Source organism: Hemiscyllium ocellatum, chromosome 1 (genome assembly GCF_020745735.1).
Source record: "Hemiscyllium ocellatum isolate sHemOce1 chromosome 1, sHemOce1.pat.X.cur, whole genome shotgun sequence".
NCBI classification, from domain to species: Eukaryota; Metazoa; Chordata; class Chondrichthyes; order Orectolobiformes; family Hemiscylliidae; genus Hemiscyllium; species Hemiscyllium ocellatum.
In genome coordinates this window covers 161464353-161487869 of record NC_083401.1, presented here as the reverse complement: position 1 = coordinate 161487869, position 23517 = coordinate 161464353, and the positions used below count along the sequence as shown (strand labels likewise).

The following is a 23517-nucleotide window of genomic DNA, read 5'->3' as shown; positions in this document are numbered from 1 at the left end:
ACATCTATCTGAACAAATAGTCAACATCACTGTCCATGATGTCATCTGAAAATAGCACTGATAACAAATCAGTATTCTCCCAGTGCTATAATGATGTGTTAATCGAGATTACATGCTCACATTCTGAAATGGAGTTTGTACCATCTGAATCATGGCTAACGGTGCTGCCAATCATCCATTCTGATTTGCAATTAACAAACAGAATGCCAAACAATAAGACTTTTTCCACATTCTGTTCATCAATCATAAGAATGATTATTGATACGAAACACTATTTAATCACATGAGGCTTACTGAAGCAGGAGACCCTTGCAAGAAATAATTTTCATTGGGGATGCTTAAGGCAAAAGGAACTGCAGAAATGATAACCAAGGTAAGAACTATAATTAAAGTAATTTATCTTTTGTAAAATAAATGTCAGTACAGCATTGCTACCTCAAATGCAATAGAATTGATCTCATTTGCAGAGGGAAAAGGAACAGGGAATTTCCCATTACAAGGAAAGCAAGTGCCACAATAGAAATTTAAGTGAATCTGAGTCATCACTTAGTTTCAGTCTTAGCTCAGTGATAGCACTCTTTCAATTCAGTTAGATGGCTGGAATTTCAACACATAACTTACACTGACAGTTCAGCTCAGTCCTGAGGGACAGCTGCACTATCTCAAGGTGCTGAACGCCTGAAGAGATGGCCGACTGAAAGGCCATCTACCTGTTCAGATGAACAAAAAAGTGTGTGGCCATTCTGCAGTGTCTGGTAATTTCCCTCGCCAAACCGAATCCACGAAGAAAAGGTTAATTGATCATTCACCTCATTGTTGACTGTGGGATTTTACTTGGATGCAACATTTTTTTGCATAACGAGGTGATTATAATTCAAAAATATTCAACTAGCTATGAAACATTTTTGAACATCCTGTATACATTGGAAGGTGCTTTATAAATTTTCAATTTCATACACAGAAGACAATTTACGTTGCTGTGCAATACTATATGCTGACTCTGAAACATTCAACAGATGGAGACATTGCTTGTTTAATTGAAAGTTGAGATGTTCGTTGTTAAGGTTTGAAGGAAATGGTAAAAGGTAAACTGCAAAGGAAAGGTAGATAGCTCAATGGTCATTTGCTGTCTTGGCTTACATTTTACAGTTACTGTTCTTAAAATATTAAAAAGCTGATAACCGAAAGCTGATCAGATACAGACTGCAGTGGAACTGAGTGGTACGTTTTGCAAACAAAGTGATGTTACACAGGCTACCATGCAGACAGTTACTGGCAGAATACAGATATCACCTCCTGGGCATCAGCTTCACCAGAATGACAGTAATCACTAATAGATGGAAAAAGACGATGAGGCCAGTCAAAGGAGACCTGGTGAGTTACATTTAAAGGAGGAACTTGAGTAGAAGGACATGACCTGGGCTGAAGTAAAAGAGATTGTGGGCCAGGGGCAGAGTGTTGCTGCCTACAGATCCTCCAATCCTGTGTCAGACAAAAGCTCTGTCTGTCACTACTGGAGTTTGGATTCGAAGGCAACCCAAACTGATGAATCTAAAGATTTCTCTCTGTCATTTACAAAGGTCCTATTGAAAATCAGGTCTGGGCAAAATCAATTGAGTTGCTGGAAGTTAAGGCTGTATGCTAAAGGGCTGATTACAAATTAGTGATCTTATTCAGGCCGGAAAGGCCAGATGGATGCTGCAAAAAACAGGGAAGAAATTTAGTCTGAGGCTGGAGGCAGCATTCCTTTCAGCAATTCACCATAAAAAATCCACTCAGCTCACCCAATTCCTCGTGGGAAAATTCTATAAGAGCATCAAAATAAAACTGTTAAAGTAGACTATAGAATGATGAGTTTGCATCTGCCATCAGGATGCACTGTCCAATTAACGTTTACAATTTGTTACCCTGTCCACTGACAAGGCTTTGGCCCTTTTTAATGCTCAAATAAATAAAGTCAACAGAGTCAAAATGATCAACGATCAGGGATATGGTTAGGTTTATTTTTTATTCCCCAAGACATCTGTTCTAACCACTCAAGTCCATAAGTTGTGAATGAATCACTGCCAAATTTCAATCTCAAAGCGCAGATGATGACAGGTTTTATTAAGTGTAGTTAGACGTGTGAAAATCTATAGAATCCTTTCAAATCACAAACTCAAAGCAACCAACCAGATTGCAACTGGGCATCTGCATCAAAAACTTCTGTTGCAAATCCATTTGAGGATTTTTTTTTAAAAAAGGGAACAGTGCACATGAGTGAGGGATAATAAGGATCAGTGGGTTGGCACATGATCCATTTAACCTGATCCCAATCCAGAACGGTGTGATGAAATGGTTTTCTTTTCACATGCTGGAGAGATTGACTCTAATGAGTTGAGACAGTTTTAATTCATTTCCCATGTCACGCCTCCTTGGACTAAAAACCAAATGTTGAAAATCAAGTTCTGCTATTTCCAAAGTTGTTACAGAAGTGAAAGGTTGCAAAATCCATCAATTTACCCACTTGTTTTTTGTCCATGTTTTCTGTACTTAACAATGATCACTATTTAACACAAATAAATCTGTTCTAGCTACAGATAAATAATTATGAACCATTGACAATGACTCTACTAATTAAAGCACTAACCAATCCCATTGTAAAACTCCCCCTCCACACACACACACACACACACTCTGAAAACAAAAAATGCACGGGTGTCACGGGTGGAGGGAAAGACTGGGAAAATAGGCAAAGCTTCCTAATCGACAGAATTTGCTGAGATGATCCTTTTGACTTGTCAGGATTGCCTGCTTCTTGCTCTTCCTTCTCCGTGTACCTACACTTGCTGCAGAAAGCACTGAGTGATGGTTTCACATTTATGATGTCTCTGACTTACTAATTAAGAGCCACAGTTTCCAGCTATTGATGAGTGAAATAAAGTGGCTTTTTCAGCCTTGAATTGTTTTACTGCAGGGTAAAGGGCAGCTCCTTCCTTTCCACACACCCAAAGTTTCTGCTGAAATATTCACACCTACAACCTGTCATGCTATCAGGCAGCCAATCACTTAACTGCTGGAAGGCAGAGAGCTTTTACATTGGTAATAGGTCACCACTTACCAGACCAATCAGCTACTCATTTCTGATTGAATTTCCCTTGGCTTCAGCTTATCTGTAGTAACTCCTCTCTCTGCTTGAACCAACAGCAATACAAACAGCACTTACTATGAGTATCAGATAATATGCTTTTTAGAAAGGTTGAAATGCCTCGCAAAACTCTTTTTAAAAGTTATTTTCTCATTTCAGCCCGCAATCAAAAATGCAAAAGAAAGTGTTTTTTTTTACAACTCACTGACACAATTTAACCCAACTCAGCAGCAAAATGGGAAATTATTTTAGACTTGGTAGTTCCGCACTGAGCGGGGTAGCCTGGTTGAGTTGGTAACTCTGTCCCAAACAAACAAGAAAGGTGATAACAGATCAGCGCAATGGCAACGGATTGAAGTGGTAAACTATTACAGCCGTGTTTCTACGCACAGAAAATGATTTCCTTTTTATTACCTTTACTTAGATCCACAGAAAAATTGTAAACAGCTATGGGCCTGGAATGACGTGGTCCGTGTGAAGTCCGTCTGGTCAGTATGCTGGAGGATTGTGTTGAAGAGGTGTCTGCCTGACTTGCACTTGAATCTGGAACAGTCCGGAATATCTGGAATGAACAAAGCGTAGATTTGGCTCAAAGCCGACGACAAAATTAGCATCAATCCATTTATATCGACCCTTGTCCTGGATGTTAAAGTACAGTTAAGCCAAAAATAACTTGCTTCACATTTTCTAATGCATCAAATTTCAATGTAGTGTAAAGATGTTACAAAGCTCCTAAAAATAGATTACACGTCATATTATGTAATATTATGGTAATTACTCTGTGCATTACCTTAACTCAAAACATATCAGTTTCCATACTTACTGGGTTAAACTTTGTCACAATGGCCCCAGTGGTGATCCGGAAAGCCAGGGAAAACCTGTAGCAGCTTTCTGGAAAGCCACAGCTGGCTTTCAAGCCTGTATTGTAGTCAATGAATTATCATTGAAGTTGCCACTGCTGGAAGTACACATCGCCAGGTGACTCAGTGGACAGACATGGAATCATGGGTGACTAGGGCAACGTTCACACAGGGACATTGGTGACATGGGTGACATTGGTGAAGCTGCAGAGGGTGTTGCTACGTGAGTGATCAATATTGCTGCTAGCTCTTCTGTGGGTCATAAGAGTTCTCAGTCAGGACTTTCTCCTGTCAAACCTGCCCTGGATTCACCAGGTAGTCTCCCCACGCAGCAACAAGATGTCAGCCTTAATGGGAAGATTATCTTAATTGGCAAGACTATCGTGGAACTGAACGGTATACTTTGTAAACAGCTAAACTGATCACCATGCGGACAGACATTGGCCAAACACAGATGTTGTTGCTTAATTTCAAAAGATAAACTGCAGGATATTACTTTTTAAGAGTCATTGTGTATTTGAATAATATTTTATCATGCATTTTAGAACTTTGCAATTACATTGCTACACCCAGTCAACTCTGTTACTCAGAGTGTTATTAAGAGCATCAGATGAATAAAGATTAACGCAATGAATTGACTGAAATACCAGGATGACTCAATAAATTTACTTCATGATAATTGAAAAGACTGCCAAGAAAGTAATAAAGATACAACGATTTTATAATCAATTGGTCTGAATTCTTGTAGTCTCAATTTTCTGTTCAAAACAAAGTCACATAAATCTGCAGACAAAACAAGTCTTATGGGAGACTGACAATCACAGTGCTGCTGAGCTGATTATATACACCTTCCACTAACTAGAAGAACTCAGTGTACAGGTTTGAGTTTCTGAGATCCTTCTTAATATATCTCCCTGAAGAGCTGGAGTGGATAATGAAGGGGAATTAATGTCACTTACTGCACACAACTGACAAGAGGCTTTTAACGTTCAAAGACACCATATAAACACAAAGACAATTCAATATAAATTGTCTTTATATCCCGTGAAGATATCATTTAATCGCATATGTTACGCACATCAATTACCTTGGAGATAGCTCTATTGAAAATGCTTAAACCAGCTTACACCTAAAGCAGCTTAAAGGATGCTTAATTGTAATAGCTTTTAGTAAAATGTTTAACAGGGATATACAGGAAAACCATCATTACGTTATCAAACAACAAGTCCATTCTTATGTTGATAAAAATATGAGTATTGCCTGGAACCATACATGGTGAAACCAGCTACGAATGAAGTTATTTTAGATTTAATAGCTTCTAATAAGGCAACATCGGTTAGTTACATCATCATAAAGAATCTGTTGAGGAAGAAGTGATCATAATACAACTGAATTGTGATATACTCTGATCCAAAACAACCACCTAGGTTTATATAAAGCTACTTACATAGATATGAGGGTAGAGTTGGCTAATGTTGACTGGGGAATTTGTCGAGGAGAAAGTGAGGTCTGCAGATGCTGGAGATCAGAGTCAAAAACTGTGCTGCTGGAAAAGCACAGCAGGTCAGGCAGCATCCAAGGAGCAGGAGAGTCGGCATTTTGAGCATCAGGAATGTGGAGGGGGGGGGGCAAGAGGGTGGAGAGATAAATGGGAGGGGGAGTGCAGCTGGGGGGAAAGGTAGCTGGGAATGCGATAGATAGACGTAGGTGGGGGTGGGATGCTGATAGGTCCGCATCCCTTCCCATTTATCTCTCAGCCCCCTTGCCACCCCTGACATTCCGAATGAAGAGCTTATACTCGAAACATCAACTCTCCTGCTCTTTGGATGCTGCCTGAATGACTGTGCTTTTCCAGGGCTGGGGAATTTAACTACTCAGCTTAATGTTAGATATACAGCAGGAAGCACTTAAAGAAACAGCTTAAAATGCTCACCAAAAATATACTCCATTAAAATTCCAAAAGTCAGTGAAAGAGATCCACCTAATTGGTGAAATTAAACTTAGCACTTTATTAAATGAAAAGGCTTGGAACATTGTGAAGGGTCGTAGCAGACTTCAGGATTTAGAAAGACTTGGAACTCGATAAAGGTCAACAGCAAAGCTGATAAAAATGGGGAAAGCCAAGAATGGAAGAGTAAACAGTCCAGGGGTGCAAAAGCAGATCGCGAGAGACTTTTACACATCTATAAAAACAAAAAGAGCAGCTAAAGTAAGTGGTGCTTCCTTAGGGACAGAGAGAGAAACAGAATTGCATTGCCTGAGATGACGTGTGGCAGTGAATGTAAAAGCAGATGGGGGGCAGATATGCAATTATATCTTTCTCAGCGTGTTACGTATGCACGCAGAGCAGATGGCCCCCTTTTAATGGGTAAGTGGGCAGGAGATTCTGCGCCCCACCAGCATCTCCTTGTTCGAAATCTTCCACCACACTTCAAAGGCACCCAGCCAACATCTCACTCAGCAACCATGACCAGCACTCAACTCCTGTTAACGCCTTCTGCCCGAAACGTCGATTCTCCTGCTCCTCGGATGCTGCCTGACCTGACATGTCTTTCCAGCACCGCTCTGATCTTGACTCTAATCTCCAGCATCTGCAGTCCTCACTTTCGTCCTGTTCATCGCCCCAACTGGAGGTGTTAGAGAGGAGGCAAAAGTAGCATCATATTTCAGCGATACCTCCTAAGAAATTCCCCAGAAGTTTGCCCAGGAGAGAAGGTAAGCTCGTTCCTCCAGGGATGACAACAGGAGTAAGCTGCAGAGGGTCAGCACTTGTTGGGTAGTACTGAAGAACCTGACTCCAGGGCCACAAACGGCACTGTGTGATCTACTGCGGACACCCTGTTCAATACTCCATGTCATTGAGTGAGAGTTGTCATTGTAAGGTTGTCACACACAAGATCGAACACCTGACATCTCCATCAATCCCCTCATAAGCAATCAATGTCTATCAATTCACTGCAGTGACCATTATAACACTATTGTCAATAGCGTGGTGCTGCCTCTCGTTAAGTCTGTCTCGGTTCACATTTAAAACGTAAAGGAGCTACAAGACTCAGCAGATAATGTGACTTTAATGCACCAATCTGAAAGCTTTTCACCAGAAGGTCACAGACACAAATGATACTCCAGGCTGAATTCTTCAGAGATATCTCAGGCATGCCCATCACATAATGCTTTATTGATTTACACCCACTGTAGCTCTTTGATGGTAGTGAGCCACTTTTCACAGAAACAGAGAAAATAGGGGCAGGAGGAGGCCATGCAGCCCTTCAAACCTGCGCCATCATTCATGGCTGATCATGCAATCTCAGGATCCCTCTCCTGCTCTCTCTCCACCCCCCCTTGATCCCTTTAGCTACAAGGGCCATGTCCAGCTGTCTCCTGAAAATATCTAATGAACTGGCCTCAAAACCTTCCTCTGGTAGAGAATTCCACAGGTTCACAGGTACCCTTTATTCTGAGACTGTGACCCTTAGTTCTGTTCCCCTCCCCCCAACATTGGGAACATTCTTCCCACATCTGGCCTGTCCACTCCCATCTGCATTCAGAATCTGTTAATAGCTAACATATCCTCCACCACATTCATCTAACAATTAATGGACATCACAGCCCCGTGGAATGATGTGTCTATCTGTATCCATCAATAACACAGATATTAAAATTAGAATCCCTACAGTGTGGAAACAGGCCCTTCAGCCCAACAAGTCCACACCGACCCTCCGAAGAGTAACCCACCCAGGCCCATTACTCTATATTTACCCCTGACTAATGCACCTAACCTACACATCCCTGAGCATGGCCAATTCACCTGACCTGCACATTTTTTTTTGGATTGTGGGAGGAAACCGGAGCATCTGGAGGAAACCCACGCAGACACGGGGAGAATGTACAAACTCCACACAGAGAGTCGCCTGAGGCGGGAATTGAACCTGGATCCCTAGCACTGTGAGGCAGTAGTGCTAACCACTGAGCCACCATGCCGCCCTAAAGGAGGATCATGCTCATTTACCCATGCTGACATCTGTTAATGGTTGTCTCTTTCCACAGCAGAAGAACATGGTAAGCACATAAATACAGGCAGTGGTGGTGTGATTGGGTGAAGACAGTTGAGTTGAGGAACAAGTCACAGAGCTGGCAGGATAGCAAGGGTAAAATCTGTCTGCTGAAGGGGAAAACTGGATATCTAAAGCTACCCGATGAAAAAGCCTCCACTCTGCTGTCTCACAAAACACTTAGCACCAACAAAACCTTGTGTAAGGATGGCAGCTCACGACACTGAGAAAGCTTTATGTTTTTGTGCAGCCTCTAGATTACACTCCCAAGCCAGGACATAATGAAAGAGTCTCAGCTGCACGGCCTACCTCTGCCAGCCTTCTGAGGTAAACCTCGGAAGAGAAATAATTATGAGCCTTAGAGGAAACGCCATCAAGCATCCATCACCTTTCACCGCCATCAGTAGAGAGACATTCATCTCAGTGGGTAATCTATCTCGAATAGTCTCAGGATCACATTCCGGTCAGTACAGTTGGAGGTACAAGGAACACCTGAGGTCACTGACACTCTGAGGACTGCTGGAGAACAGGTCCCTTCTGAGTCCAGGACTGATGATGTGTCTTTGGACTCAGCCATTAATGAGCTGATGGAGATGCAGAGGCAAGCAGGGCAACTTCAGATAGAGACCTCACACAGACTGGATTGTAGGGCAGAGGGGCCGAGCAAGTTTTTATTTAATGTTGTGTTATTGCCATTGAGTGCACGGCAGCTTTGTAGATCGGCTGCCGTGGAGAGTCATGTCCAGTCCTGCAAGCAACTGTGGTCAGATGTCCACTCAGCCCTCCATTCAGAGATTCAGTAAAGGAGACTTGAGGGACTTTAGCCTTCCTCCAAAGGCTGTGACCCTTCCCACTGCCGGGAAGTGACAGGCAGACACCCTGTCACTGTCATAACCTGACCTCTGCCACGGTGAACAAAGGAATGCGGTAAACTCTGATGTATTTGTATGTCGTTGACTGGCAGACACCGCACAAGTAGCTATTGGAAATTCAGCTGTAATGGTCAGCACCATGGGACTCACATTGCCTGTCGAGCCACCTGACTACAGATCTGCCTACCCGGGGTGGGGTGGCAGAATTAGGCGACAGTGTCTCTATTTAGATGGTTCTGACACTGCCTTTCACACAACAGTCATCATCAAGCAGTCCTCAGGAGAGCTGCATGCTCCGGTTGTAAGAGTCCAACAAGGGAAGAGTCCCCGAACACCTTCGCTGGACAGCAGGATACTGCCTTTACAACTTTAATGCGACCAACGATTTCCATGTCAACAGCCTGGTCTCCCACTCAATGAACCATCCCCCATTGTCAGGGGTGCTCTAATTTCTTTCTTTGTCTAATTAACTAATGTATCATGTCTGAACCGCTGTTTCTTAACAAACTCAATAATCTATTGCTTCAAGTCATCAACTACCCATATTAGATAACTCTGATCAGAGACCACCCACCCAGAATCAGCACCCGTTATATGGCCAGGGGAGTGACAGTATGGATAGTCAGCCTAGAATTCCAAAAGGATCAGTTTCGGATCTTTATTACTAACAGTCGCTCCGAAAGCTAGTGTGCTTCCAATTAAACCTGTTGGACTATAACCTGGTGTTGTGTGATTTTTAACTTTGTACACCCCAGTTCAACACCGGCATCTCCAAATCAATCATATTGATGGCTCAGTTAAAGTTTAGTGATGATACCTAGCTGAGTGGAAGGTAAACTATGGAGAATTACAATGAGGCTGCAAAGTAATATAGACAGGTTAAGTTAGAGGATAACAAGGTGGAACATGGAGTGTATGTGGTCAAGTCTTCTGTACACTGATGTAGCAGTAATAGAAAAGTACAACATTATTTTTAAATAGGTACAAAACTTTGAGAGATTGAAGTTCAGACAGGCCTGGGTGCACTTTTACAAGGGAGAGTGCAAGTTAGCGCTAAATATGTTGAAAAAAAAGAACTGTGTGATGCCAGAAATCTGAAGCAAAAACAGAAATTGCTAGAGGAACTCCGCAGGTCTGGCAGCGTGTATGGAGAGAACGCAGAGTTAATGTTTCAAGTCCAGTAACCCTTCTTCAGAACTGAGAGCCATTCTGAAGCAGAGTCACCGGACCCGGAACGTTAACTCCGCTTTCTCTCCACAAACGCTGCCATACCTGAGTTTCTCCAGCAATTTCTGCTTTTGTCTGTTTCAGATTCTGAAGGGGCTTAACAAGGTGATTAGAGAATAACCTGGAATGGGGGCACACTCTGCAGGTAAAAGGTTGGTCATTATGAAGTGAAACAAGGAAAGACATTTCCCAAAATTCTTGAGACAGCAAGATGTGGGTGTGCCACCTCAGAGAATATTAGAGACTGAAATAAATTCTGGGTCTCTCAGGGAGTCGTGGGACAGAGTGAAGTGGAAGTAAAAGATTAGCTGTAACCAGTAATGCTCAAGGCTGTGACATTAAGGTTGAAGTCAAGTCATATCTCAACTTTTAAAATTAGCTTGAGGGAGATACCTGCAGGTGAAATAGTGAAAATGCATCAAACTGTTGGCAACTGTTTTATACAAAAAATATAGTTTCTGGTCATTCTTCTGTAAGGGATCAAATTTGCTGTTTAGTCATTGAGGGTCAGCTTTTATTGTCACAGTCATTACTGCAGCCATTTCTAAAACAGACTGTAAAGAAGGATACATCAGAGAGTAACTGCAGAAGTTGCAGATATAACAGTTTAAGTGGACAGAATCTGGTCTTGAATGTCACTAAGGAATCTGTGATATCATTGCAAGTCTGTTTTATTTATATAATTAATCTAAATCTGAATTAACCTAAAATTGCTAACCAAGAAACTATCTCTGTAAGATGTAATCAAGAGTTACAGGGAAAAGATAGGAGAGTGGTGTTATCGGAAAGGCCATTATCTGACTGAATGACAGACCAGACTCAATGGGTTGAATGGCCTACAACTAAGGTGATCAAGGGAAGAGATTTTTTTTTGCTGACTGCTTCCAGAGCGCAATGCTGAGGTCACGTTGAGGTTATGCACTCACGGGTGCGGATGCAGGACTTGTAAAAGCACAATCATAGGATGCTTGCAGTTCAAAAGGCGACCATTGAGGCCCTTGTCTCTGGAAAGCACATCACCTAGTCACATCATGCAGCACAGCTAAGGCAGGCCTGCGGGAGGAGCTGACCATAGTGGACAAAAACAGAAGTCAATGCTGTCAGCAAATGTGAGGCCACTTCAACTTTAAACAGTGATCTTGTCGTCCTCATAGTGGCTGCAAACGGAGTCAGACGAGGAAATTGGTGGGAGGAGAGTTGGCTGAAAGATCAAGACATACTACTCAGTAAGATTTGTGGAGAAAGAATGACCATTTCAGAGGACAGGAGGTGGAGGCTAGTCAGTCTTACAAAGCTGAGGTAACTGAACGGAGAGGGATAACGTAAGTTTAGGAAACCAAGCTGTAGAAAGAGTTTGGGTGGGAATGAGAAATGGCAACGATAAGAGTCACTTGTGGAAGTGGTGTATGGAATCCTAACAGTAACCAGATGGCAGGGTGGAGCATGAAGGAGGAAAATAACGAGAGTCTGAGACACAATTAATTAATGACCTCAGAGTGGAGGCACCCCTTGATAGCAAATTTACATTGAAATTTACATGAAGTTTGGAGGAGAGAGAAGTAGACCTGAACGTATTTTTTAAAAAATTAAGTTAGGGTGATTATTAAATGAGGCCAGGAAAGCAGTGTTGGGCAAATTGTTAGTTGATACACTGAGGTCCACTTCTCTCTCCCTCAAACTTCATGTAAATGTCCCCATATTGTGGTTCAAGGATACATCAACAGAGTGCAATTTCAGACAGTTAAGGGGATCTTTCAGAAGAAACTGCACAGATACTTTCCAACTAGTAGAAATAAAACTTTCAGGACAGAACTTGCACCATGGTTAACTAGAAATACTAACTATGGAATCAAACTAAAAAAAAGAATATTATTGTGTAAAGTTGAGTGGCAGGTCAGAACACTGCATGGAAGATTGAAAAAAAAAGCAAATGGTTAATTGAGAGGGAAAAGTTAAGAATATAATAGAATGCTAGCCAGAAATATGAAAATAGATAGTCAGAGATAACAGATATACTTTAAATATTTCAATCAGAACAGGTATACTATAGATAGAGTTGAGAGGCACTTGGATGGATATATGAATAGGAAGGGTTTGGAGGGATATGGGCCGGGTGCTGGCAGGTGGGACTAGATTGGGTTGGGATATCTGGTCGGCATGGACAGGTTGGACCGAAGGGTCTGTTTCCGTGCTGTACATCTCTATGACTCTATAATTAATAATGGGAAATAAAGAAATGACAGATTAATCAAACAGGCATTTTGTAGCAATCTTCCCCTATTGAACACACAAATACCATCCCAGAAGCAGCAATAAATAAGGAAATGGAAAGGAGGGCAGAATTCAGGAAAATCACCAGAGAAGTGACACTGAGCTCAGTGTTGGAGCTGCAGACTGAGAGGAACATAAGGCACGATCGTCTTCATCCCAGGGTCTTCAAAGAGCTGAGTGAGATGGTTGATACTTTAGTTTTCCAAAACTCCCTTGATCCACGGACAGCCCATGAGATCAAACAATAATCAATGTCGTTAATTTAAACATCAGGAAAGGAAGACGAGAAGCAGAAAAGTACAAGCCTGTTAGATTACCATCTGCCACAAGGGAAATGTTAGAATTTATGACTAAAGCAGCTATACCAAGGCACTCGGGCAAATTGAAGGTAATCAGGGCAGAGTGAACATGGTTTTAGGAAAGGAAAATCAAATTTAACTGATCTTTGGAGTTCTTAGAGGAAGTAACATCTGTTGTGGCTAAAGGAAAACTAGTACATGTGCTTTACTCGAATTTGCAGAAGGTATTTGATAAGATGCTACATCAAAGGCTATAACAGAGAGTAAAAACTCATGGTGCTGGGGGTAGCATGTTCATGTGAATAGAAGATTGGCTAACTAACAGAAAGCATAGGGTTGGAATAATTGGGACTTTTATAGGTTGGGAATTTAATGGGATTGGTGCTGCACCTCAGCTGTCAGCAAATGACTTAGATGAAGGGAAGGAAGATTTGGCTGTTAAATTTGTTGATGACACAAAGATAGGTGGAAATGCAAGGGGGTTAAGAAAAGACATTGGGAGGGGGGGTGGTGTATTCATTGATTTTCTGTGTCATTTATGACTCCTCAAATAATGAAGCAATCCAGGCCCAAATGCAGCAAGATTTGGACAAATTGCAGACTTGGACGGATAAGTGGCAAGTACCATTCATACCACACGAGTGGTAGGCAATGACCATCTACATCAAAAGTACATCCAACTACCTCCAGCTGACATCAAGTAACATTACCAGAACTGAATTCCCCTACAACCAAAAATAGAAATTGTATTGGCCAAACCACTCACATAATGATGATGCATTAGCAGGTCAGAGATTGGTAATTGTATGGTGTGTAACGTATCTCTGTTACCCAAAGCTAGTCCACTATCTATAAGGTAGGACAGTGATAGAATACTCCCCAACAGCCTGGATGCAGCTCCAACACACAAGTTCTGACACCAGTCAGGACAAAGCTACCCATTTGACTAGTACTTCATCCATTATCTTTAAGGTTCATTCTGTCTACCAATGTGCAGTGTGCATCCTTTCCAAGATACATTGTTTCACCAAGGGGCCTTGGACAGTGCCTTTGAAAAATGCAATCTCAACCATCTAGAAAGTCAAGGGCAGTAGATTAATGGGAACATGAGCACCAGCTGTAAGTTCTTCTCTGATGCATACACCCATCCAGATTTGGAATTATATCCTTATACCTCCACTGATGCTGGTCAAAATCCTAGAACTCTCTTGTGAATAGCAATGCCTGGACACTTACGTCCATGGAATACTTACATTATTGCTGCCTGACAGTGATTAGACATAGTGACAAATCAGTCCAAAATCAAAACTTTTGTTTCAATTCCGTCCCCTCCCATAGTTCTTTTTTCCCTAATCTAAACGTCATGGGCCAGACCAAATCCCCTCAGAACATATCAAGGAGATAGCCTCGATCGTACCTGATATCTTACTTAAGGCAAGTGTAAGGTGCAGCCTTCTTAACATGATTCAATTGGTCAACTGCTAGGCTTTATGCAAAATACTTTATTCTTACACCACAGTTAAAATACAAACATTACTTTAAACTCAGTGGAATACTTAACAAAATAATATGTTACTAAGTACTATTCATCAACTATTCCAATATAGCAGCATCCCATAAACACACCCTTGGCAAAGGTAAATTCAGCAAAACAGATTTCTCTCACTCGCTATCACCTCCAGTCCAGGAGAAAGAACACCAACAGAATAAATCCAGCTGCAGAGAGAGAGAAAGATCTATCTAGAAGCTTCAAATCCAAAAACCCTAGCTGCAACAACTGAAAGCAAAACTAAAACCCTGGGTCTGTGTGTGCCTGACTCAACTAACTCATGTCTAATTTTTAAAAACCCAAAGTTATGTACTCTGCTTTCCACAGAGAAGATCCCTCAGCACCACGTTTACAACCCCTCCCTTCAAGAGTAGCAGGACAAATCCTTCTTAAAGGCACACACTGTCACACAAGGAAGATGTATCTTGTATCTTTACTTCAAATATACACAGCATTTTATAGTTATCCATGTTGTACTTCCTTTGGCATTGAGCAGGCGAAATGAAACCATTCTTTATTGACTAACACTTCGGAAGCCACATTATTTCCTAGGTTCAAGTCTGAGGTCATCTGTGAAATTAGCCAGTTTTCACAAGACTGTGATGGCATGTCACTTAACACACAGCACAAACAGACGATGGGTACGTTTCTAGGGGAGGGGGGTGAAATCTACATCAATTTACAGAGTCCTCTGGGACTTTTATTTAAAACTATGATATTGGTGAGATTCCATAATTCTGGAAAAGCCATAAATCACTTTGACTGTAACATGTAATACATAAATAATATTTACACCAAGCACATTTACTTTGTGAAGATTTCCAAAAATTGTAAACAATTGCAGAATGGTTGGGTGCAGTCAATTATTTGAACAGTTATTACTTAACGACAGTAATTTCCATTGAGAATAGAAGTGGTAAATGACAATAAAGTATGTATAAACAATACTGATGTGGCTGTCAGCAGGTCTCAGAGGGCAAATACTAGATATAGTTCAAAGAAAGGAATTGTACAAAACAGATCAAATGATGTGTCTTTTATCATGTCAGTTTAAAAACAAAAGAAACACCAGGAAGAATTACTTTAATGAGGGATAGTTATACTTGGTGATCGAAAGGTTCAACTTTTAAAACATGATAAAGAATCTGTTATGTTCATTCTACAGCATTAATGCATTGTCATTAAAGTACTGAAGATGCTAGAGAAATGAAATACAAAGTGCTAAAGAAACACAGCAGATCTGGCAGCATCTGTGGAGAGAGACACTTCGAGCCTAATGATTCCTCAAGGTTCAGAAAAAGAGTCATATCAGGCTCAAAACGTTTCTCTCTCTCCATAGATGTTGCCGACTTTCTCCAGCACTGTTTCCCTTTAATGAACTGTTATGGGTCCGGGTGGATTTGTCCTTCTCACTGCCCAGTACGTAGGGAACTTCAAACACACTTTTTTAAAAAAACTTTAAAACTGTCCACAAAAGACTGCAAATAGGAGAGTAATTTTAAGGATAGATACACTCTCCTGTCTCAAGAGGAAACAAAACCAACTTTCAAGATGTTGGCTTAATGTATTTTCTTGGAACTAATTATGGTGTACTGGGCTATATTGGTAGAGGAATTGAGTTCCGGAGTCCTGAGGTCATGTTGCAGTTGTATAAGACTCTGGTGCGGCCTCATCTGGAGTATTGTGTGCAGTTTTGGTCGCCATACTATAGGAAGGATGTGGAGGCATTGGAACGAGTGCAGAGGAGGTTTACCAGGATGTTGCCTGGAATGGTAGGAAAATCTTATGAGGAAAGGCTGAGGCACTTGGGGCTGTTCTCATTGGAGAAGAGAAGGTTTAGGGGAGATTTGATAGAGGTGTATAAGATGATTAGGGGTTTAGATAGGGTCGACACTGAGAACCTTTTACCGCTAATGGAGTCAGGTGTTACTAAGGGACACAGCTTTAAATTAAGGGGTGGTAGGTATAGGACAGATGTTAGGGGTAGATTCTTTACTCAGCGGGTTGTGAGTTCATGGAATGCCCTGCCAGTAGCAGTGGTGAACTCTCCCTCTTTATGGTCATTTAAGCGGGCATTGGATAGGCATTTGGAAGTTATTGGGCTAGTGTAGGTTAGGTAGGATTCGGTCGGCGCAACATCGAGGGCCGAAGGGCCTGTACTGCGCTGTGTCTTTCTATGTTCTATGTTCTAATTCAAATGGCAATTATCAATCGAAGGGATCTTTCAAATACAAAGACACTAGCCACCTGAAATCCTGAAGATGCAAAATCCAGAACGCGATTTATATAATCACCCATTTTATTTTGAAAAAGGACACGTAACAGGTCTTGTTATGCAACATATCACATGGAGTGACACCATTATTTTCTGCCCGCTTTTGAAACAAGAGATTGTTCTATAGGTACAGCTCCAACAAAAAGTCTTCAAATAAGCAGCAAGGCTCTGCGTAGTGAAGGTGATAAACAGCAACACCTTGAGTGTGGGAGAAAGATGCCCACTAATTAGTTCCAACTTTTAACTTCATCTGAGAACCAACCAGCTGGATATTTGACTGTAAGTAGCCTTGTAATAGAAATCTTTCCTTTTGAAGAACTTCACTTCAATGGGGGCATTAGCCCATCTACGAAAGCATTAGCCCAGTCGTAAGAGACTGAGATAATCTTAAATCATAATTGCATTGTTTAGATTCATCTGCATCTAATATTTGTGTATATAATTGAGTGTGTGTAATGAGTGAGTGAGATAGTTAAATATTAGGATAATGGTGTTAATAGATAATATTTCTTATTGTTAAGATTATTGGGATTATTTCATTGGAGAATCACTCTGAGGGTATGAAAACATACAAACCTTACACACAAACATAACAATCTTAGGCAGTAAAACAAAACTTTTTCAATCCTCTTTGAGCATCTTACACACCTCAATTACATTGTCCCTCATCCCTCTAATCCCTTGCGAGTATCTGCCTAAACAGTACAATCTCTCCTCATAAGACAAGCCCTGTCATCCCTAGAACTAATTTTGTCAATATTTTATGAACAGCCTCGAATGGGGTTATATCCATCCCTGAGTAAGAGGTCCAAATCTGTACGAAGTATCCCAGATGCTGTGTCACCAATGTCTTGTACAGTTGAAACAACATCTCCGCACTTGCATACTCCATTTCTTTAACAATAAATGCCAAAATTCCATTTGCCCTCATTACCTTCTGTATCTGCATGCTCGCTCCCTGTGATTCACAGAAAAGGACATCCAGCTACCTCTCCTCCAAAGCATTTTGAAGTTTCTCTCCATTTAGACAAAAAGTTGCCTTTTCACCTCTCAAACCTAAATGGCTACCACATCACCCATGTTACACGGATCTCTAACTTCCTGATTCATACCATCATTCGTAACATGATGGCTACAGTTTGGTGGAAACAAACCCCAATATTTAATGCCCCTTGTTGCTTCTTGGCTCCACCACAACTGATTTATCCAAATAATACTTTCTCTTGTTAATGTTCTGATCCTGTGTCCCAAAGAGTGCTATCCCCTCCCTTCCCTCGTTGCCTATCCCTCCTGAAATGCTGATTATCCTTGAATAGTCAATTCCCAATATTGGTCACCCTGTGGCCACATGTTTATAATGTCAATTAAATCATTCCCATTTAGCTCAATTTGTGCATTCAAACTGTCAATCCTTTTGCAAATTCTACATGCATTCAGACAGAATGCCTTAAATTCTGTTTGTTTTAAACACTATTCTCTAATCTGATCCGATTTGATATTTGCTGTTGCTTTATATGTCACTATTTTTGCATTCTACTTTCTTTTACCTCTTCTATTTCCCTTGAAGCTGAGTTCTCTGTCAGGTTGCCATCTGCTTTCAATCTAGTTTAAATACTCCCAAACAACACGGTGGCACAGTGGTTAGCACTGCTGCCTCACAGCGCCAGAGACCCAGGTTCAATTCCCGCCTCAGGCGACTGTCTGTGTGGAGTTTGCACATTCTCCCCGTGTCTGCGTGGGTTTCCTCCGGGTGCTCTGGTTTCCTCCCACAGTCCAAAGATGTGCGGGTCAGGTGAATTGGCCATGCTAAATTGCCCCTAGTGTTAGGTAAAGGGGTAAATGTAGAGGAATGGGTGGGTTGCGCTTTGGCGGGTCGGTGTGGACTTGTTGGGCCGAAGGGCCTGTTTCCACACTGTAAGTAATCTAATCAAAAACACTAGTCAATCAGGAGAAAGTGAGGACTGCAGCTACTGGAGATCAGAGCTGAAAGTGTTGCGCTGGAAAAGCGCAGCCGGTCAGGCAGCATCCGATGAAAGGCTTATGCCCGAAACGTCAATTCGCCTGCTTCTCGGATGCTGCCTGACCTGCTGTGCTTTCCCAGCACCACACTCTTGACTCGAGCCATAGTCAATCTCCTTCTGAGAATGTCAGATCTGTCTCCACACAGCAGTGGTAGCCCATTTCCAGTGTACTGTACTTCATTACCATTCGTAGGAAATTAAGGTGAGGTGACTCTGATCATTACACCATGAAATAACTCCACAGAGGCCAGTATCCCATCATCAAGTCGTCCTTTATTGACACGTGGTAAATCCCTGACTCTGGCACAGCCTCAGCGTCAACATCCAGAGTCCAGAATCTCTGATGCTCCTTTTTTTTGAATCTGTCAGCCAGGGGTTGCTAATTGGATCAGATTAGCAACCCCATTCAGGGAACTCAGATTCTGTGAGGTCTAGCAGCAGAGTCTGTTTCAATCAACACACACCACTTCAAAATTTCCTGGCATCCTCTGCACTGTTCCGTTACAAGCTTCTGTAACAGGGACAACTCCATTATCATAACTCCTCTTCACCCATAAGTTCAATGTCAACGTCTAATTAACACGACTCTGCTCTCCCACTGAGTTCACACCAGAAAGACACTGATGATCTGCCAACAGCACAACTTAGCCCAGTTATGATCAATGTCCATTAAACAGGAAGTCTTTATATAGCGCCTTTATAACACACTTCCCCAATGCAGAAATAATTCTGTTTCAACATTCTAGCTGCCCAGAAAGTTTCCTGTTGCATGCAGTTGCACTTTTAAACCTGTCTAACGTTTGTACTGATTAACTGACCTCTCAGCTGCTAATGATGACAGACACCATTCTTAACATACTGCATTGATCCGAATTGTTGATTCTTTCAGGTTTTATATAAATAAATACACTCATTGCTCAACAATAGGACAGGTTATTAGTCGGAAATCTATTAAGGAATAAACATAAAATTGATCGAAGTAAAGAGTTAGAATGACTATCAAAGAGCACGTAGTTGCAGCTGCTCTGAGGTAGGGATATTTGAGAAATCGATTCTGAAATAACTAATTGTTACAAAGAATGATTTAAAATGTTAATATATGGAAACTGTTTCACTTCCTTGAAGTGAATTTCCCACCAATATCTGACAGTAAATCTTAGTCCATAGTTGTTGGCCACACCACTTTATAATTGCCACTATTCTCTCTGGTGTATTTAAATCAACTTCCTGAAAAATATTGGGTTGCACCTGGGAGTGGACACATTGAGTTTGAGGCCAATGTTCAATTGCAGGACTATAATATTCGACCAAATCCTTGGTCTAAAATGAGAATGAAGAATTAATGCTCAGGCATCTGTTTCTCCACCAAGTCAAACAAAAAGAAATCAAGGATTCAATCACATCTTGTGAAATACTTTTTCTTAAAAAAAAAGGAGTATCACACAAAAATTAAATAGTGGGCAGGGACGAGCATTCATTCATGAATTTAGGAGGTTGAATTCAATCAGAGTTGGTAGAGTGTGGATAGCTCTATGGCATTAATTTCCTAAGCCAATGCCAATATGTTATTTCTATGGGAAATCTGAATAAATAAGAACAAACTATACCTCACTGCTTCTGATGATTTCAACGATAGAAACAAAATGGAGGACTCACCTTTTCATAATTTTCGATCAGAATTTCCACCACGATGTTCTGAAACTTCAGGTCCATGATGGCAGCAACCGTTTCCTCCCGTGCTCTCATTAGTGTAGGCCCAAACACGACACCAAGATTTGCAATGGTCATCAAGTTCTGTTTTGAATTATTAGATACGCTGGAGAGAAGTCGGAAAAATCACTAAAACTGATTGTGGAATTTATGTAACAAACTTTGCATTATCTACACGAATGACGTGGGAACATTTTCCTGTATGTGGTGGTACCATTATGATTGCGAATGCTAATAAACTGATAGCACTGACTGAAATGACTATTGCAAGACAAAACTCAAGTCATGTTACCTCATCAATGGGTTCACCGCATGGATTCACTCCTGACAACTAAACAGAAATCTATTTTGACTGCCATAACTGTAAAACATCAAGTGATGAATACATGCATACATTCAATGATTGAGGTCCACCTGTTTCTTCATTCTAATTACAGCCATGTTTTGGAGATTAAGTTCATAAAAAGGAGATGGCAGGACAAACAATTAAATACCAATCTTTCTCAATCATTAGTTGCACAGAAGGTGGTAAACTATTTTTTGATTTACCAGGTAGTGGCTTAGAATTCATAAATGGGAGCTATGTTTTTACTCAAGGCTGTGTTGTAGGTTGTAGCAGTATTTGCTTGTCTCCATGAGTGCTCAGGTTAACCCATGGTGGATACTTGCTGAGTTAGCCAGGGAGGTATAATCAGCCATTGGGGTAGGTAAAAGAGACATGTATTGGCATGTTATAAGTGGTCATGGTATTCATGATTTAACATGGAAGGTAAAAGGGCCACAGAGGGTGTTAGAGGGCCTAAAGTCTTATCACACGATTAAGTTGAAGTCCCAGAAAATCAGGGCAGGCCCTCCAATCACCCAGCCCTTGCGAGAGAAGACTGTGACACTCTGGGCTGTTTTTCTCCTCCTGTGCATCTTCATCAACAAGAAATATTTGGACTTGAGTCTCCCAAAGTCCCAGAGCTATAGAGAGAGACTGAACAGGCTGGGGCTGTTTTCCCTGGAGTGTCGGAGGCTGAGGAGTGAGCTTATAGAGGTTTATAAAATCATGAGGGGCATGGATAGGATAAATAGACAAAGTCTTTTCCCTGAGATGGGGGAGTCCAGAACTAGAGGGCATAGGTTTAGGGTGAGAGGGGCAAGATTTAAAAGGGACCCAAGGGGGCAACCTTTTCACACAGAGGGTGGTACGTGTATGGAATGAGCTGCCAGAGGAAGTGGTGGAGGCTGGTACAATTGCAACATTTAAAAGGCATTTGGATGGGTATATGAATAGGAAGGGTTTGGAGGGTTATGAGCCAAGTGCTGGCAAATGGGACTGGATTAATTTAGGATATCTGGTCGGCATGGACGAGTGGGACAGAAGGATTTGTTTCCATGCTGTACATCTCTATGACTCTAATTCTATGGAGAGCAAAAATAAATGGAATACATCATTTTGTTTTGTCACCTATGAAAAGAAAACCGCATTTAATCATAAGCACCTTCATCGCTATTAGATGCAGATACGTTTTACAATGTGAGATTTTGCTGGGTCATTCTTTCAACAAGCAGCTTAACGTTCAAATCTCCTTCTTAAAATTATGGATCTCTGTGGAATATCTAAAAATTACAGTCTCTACAAATAACAACATAGAGCCCAAAGCCGAAGGTCACTTGTTAACCGAAGGAAAGTGGAAGGTTACGGGATGAGAAAGATTGGTCAATGTAGTTTTGGAAGACAATCTCTAATTTGTTCCTAGACCCCATTTGCTGCCCACTTGCAAAGTCTGTGCACTTTCTGACTTGGAATTAAAACTGTGTTTGCCAGGGTTTCCCAGTACAGCCCTCCTTCTTGTCAAGCTAACTAAACCTCAAAAGTAATTCCCTCTCCGTACTCCACCAGCTCAGCTAGACCAGGTTCAACCTCTGATAAGAGGTTAATAACTAAATCCCCAGATTAGTGAATACATGCTCATTACAACCTCAATTAGCATTCATTTTTAGGAAAAAAAATTTCAACTTCACTTCATGGGCATTGACACAAGCAAACATCAGCAAATGCTTGAAATTCTGTTGCACACTAATTGTTACGTGGTCAGCATGTGAGTCTAAAACAAGCACTTGTGTTGCCCAATATTTATCGAGTGCCAACACTCCAAATGGGCTCAGAATTTAAAGATTAAGGCATAATTATGAATGCAATATCAGTGTATTCAGCCAAGTAGCTATGTCAGTATCAAAGATTATGTTTCTCGTTAACATGGGCAAATAAGGAGTTGCTCATATATCATAGGAAGATGACACAATAAAAGCAATATATTTGAGGAATAAGACTGATTTTCCAATGGCCCGACAGTCATTCTGCCCAGTGTAGATGGGAGTTGCACATGGGGATCCCACCCAATCCCCAGTGTGACATACTCCAAAGGACTTGCCTGGGAAACGAGATTTCCCACGGGGCAACTTTCCGAAAGTTTCCGTTTAATTCAGAGGCATTGAAGAGCACCAATGAAAGTAAAGCAAGTACTCACCCAGCAAACGTTAGACCATTGAATACCTGTGCAACTATTCAACTGACCCCATATTTATCTCACATACCCTTAACCACACCTCCCCCAGAGACTGACCTGACCTCCCCACCCCTGCCAAGCCAACTTTTCCCACCCTCATGACCCATCCTAACTCTGCATCCCTTACCTTGCACTGCTGATACTCTATTCACTTGCCACTCCAGCCCTATCCAGCTGGTACCTAATCCCTTACCCATCTGACAGCCTGTCTCCGCCTCCCTTACTAACCTGGTAATTTACCCAGCCGCCCCTCAACTAACCTAGCAATATAGCTCTCCCTCTTCTACAATCCCTACCCCGGCACTTTTCTCCGCTACTTTCCTACTAAACCTGGCACCCAAATTCCCCCACTCCACTCCCCCCACCCGCACCCTCATATCACATTTGCCTTACTGTTTGACAGCAGTTGTCAAAGGGGTTATCTGGACCTTTAAATGCTAACTGCTGTGAGATGGGGCATGATAAGGAGCTGGCTACATTACCAAGGTACACGTACTGCCGCACCACACTCACTTGACTAAATGCTTGATGAGAATGTCCAGCATCTCTCGATTCTTTTCCGGAAGTTTATGGATGAGGGAATGAATTGGTTTGGTTCTGGAATCTGGGCTGGCACATTCTGCAAAAAATGCAACAACAGCTCTTGTTAAATTGCAAAGAAATGCAGCCTGATTTTATTCCTAAAGGGTTGAGGCTCTA

The 23517-nt window shown here is 41.6% G+C and overlaps 1 protein-coding gene across 1 annotated transcript in view; it reads right to left on the bottom strand.

Annotated features, from left to right (window-relative positions):
• The window catches only part of arhgap10 (Rho GTPase activating protein 10), a 192534-nt gene that overhangs the window by 29566 nt on the left and 139451 nt on the right, over window positions 1–23517 (bottom strand). The window contains exons 17-19 of the mRNA XM_060832969.1: window positions 23332–23437; window positions 20210–20369; window positions 3542–3689 (exon numbers count right to left, since the gene is read on the bottom strand). Of these exons, the coding sequence (XP_060688952.1) occupies window positions 3542–3689; window positions 20210–20369; window positions 23332–23437 (414 nt within the window). The remainder of the gene's footprint in view (window positions 1–3541; window positions 3690–20209; window positions 20370–23331; window positions 23438–23517) is intronic.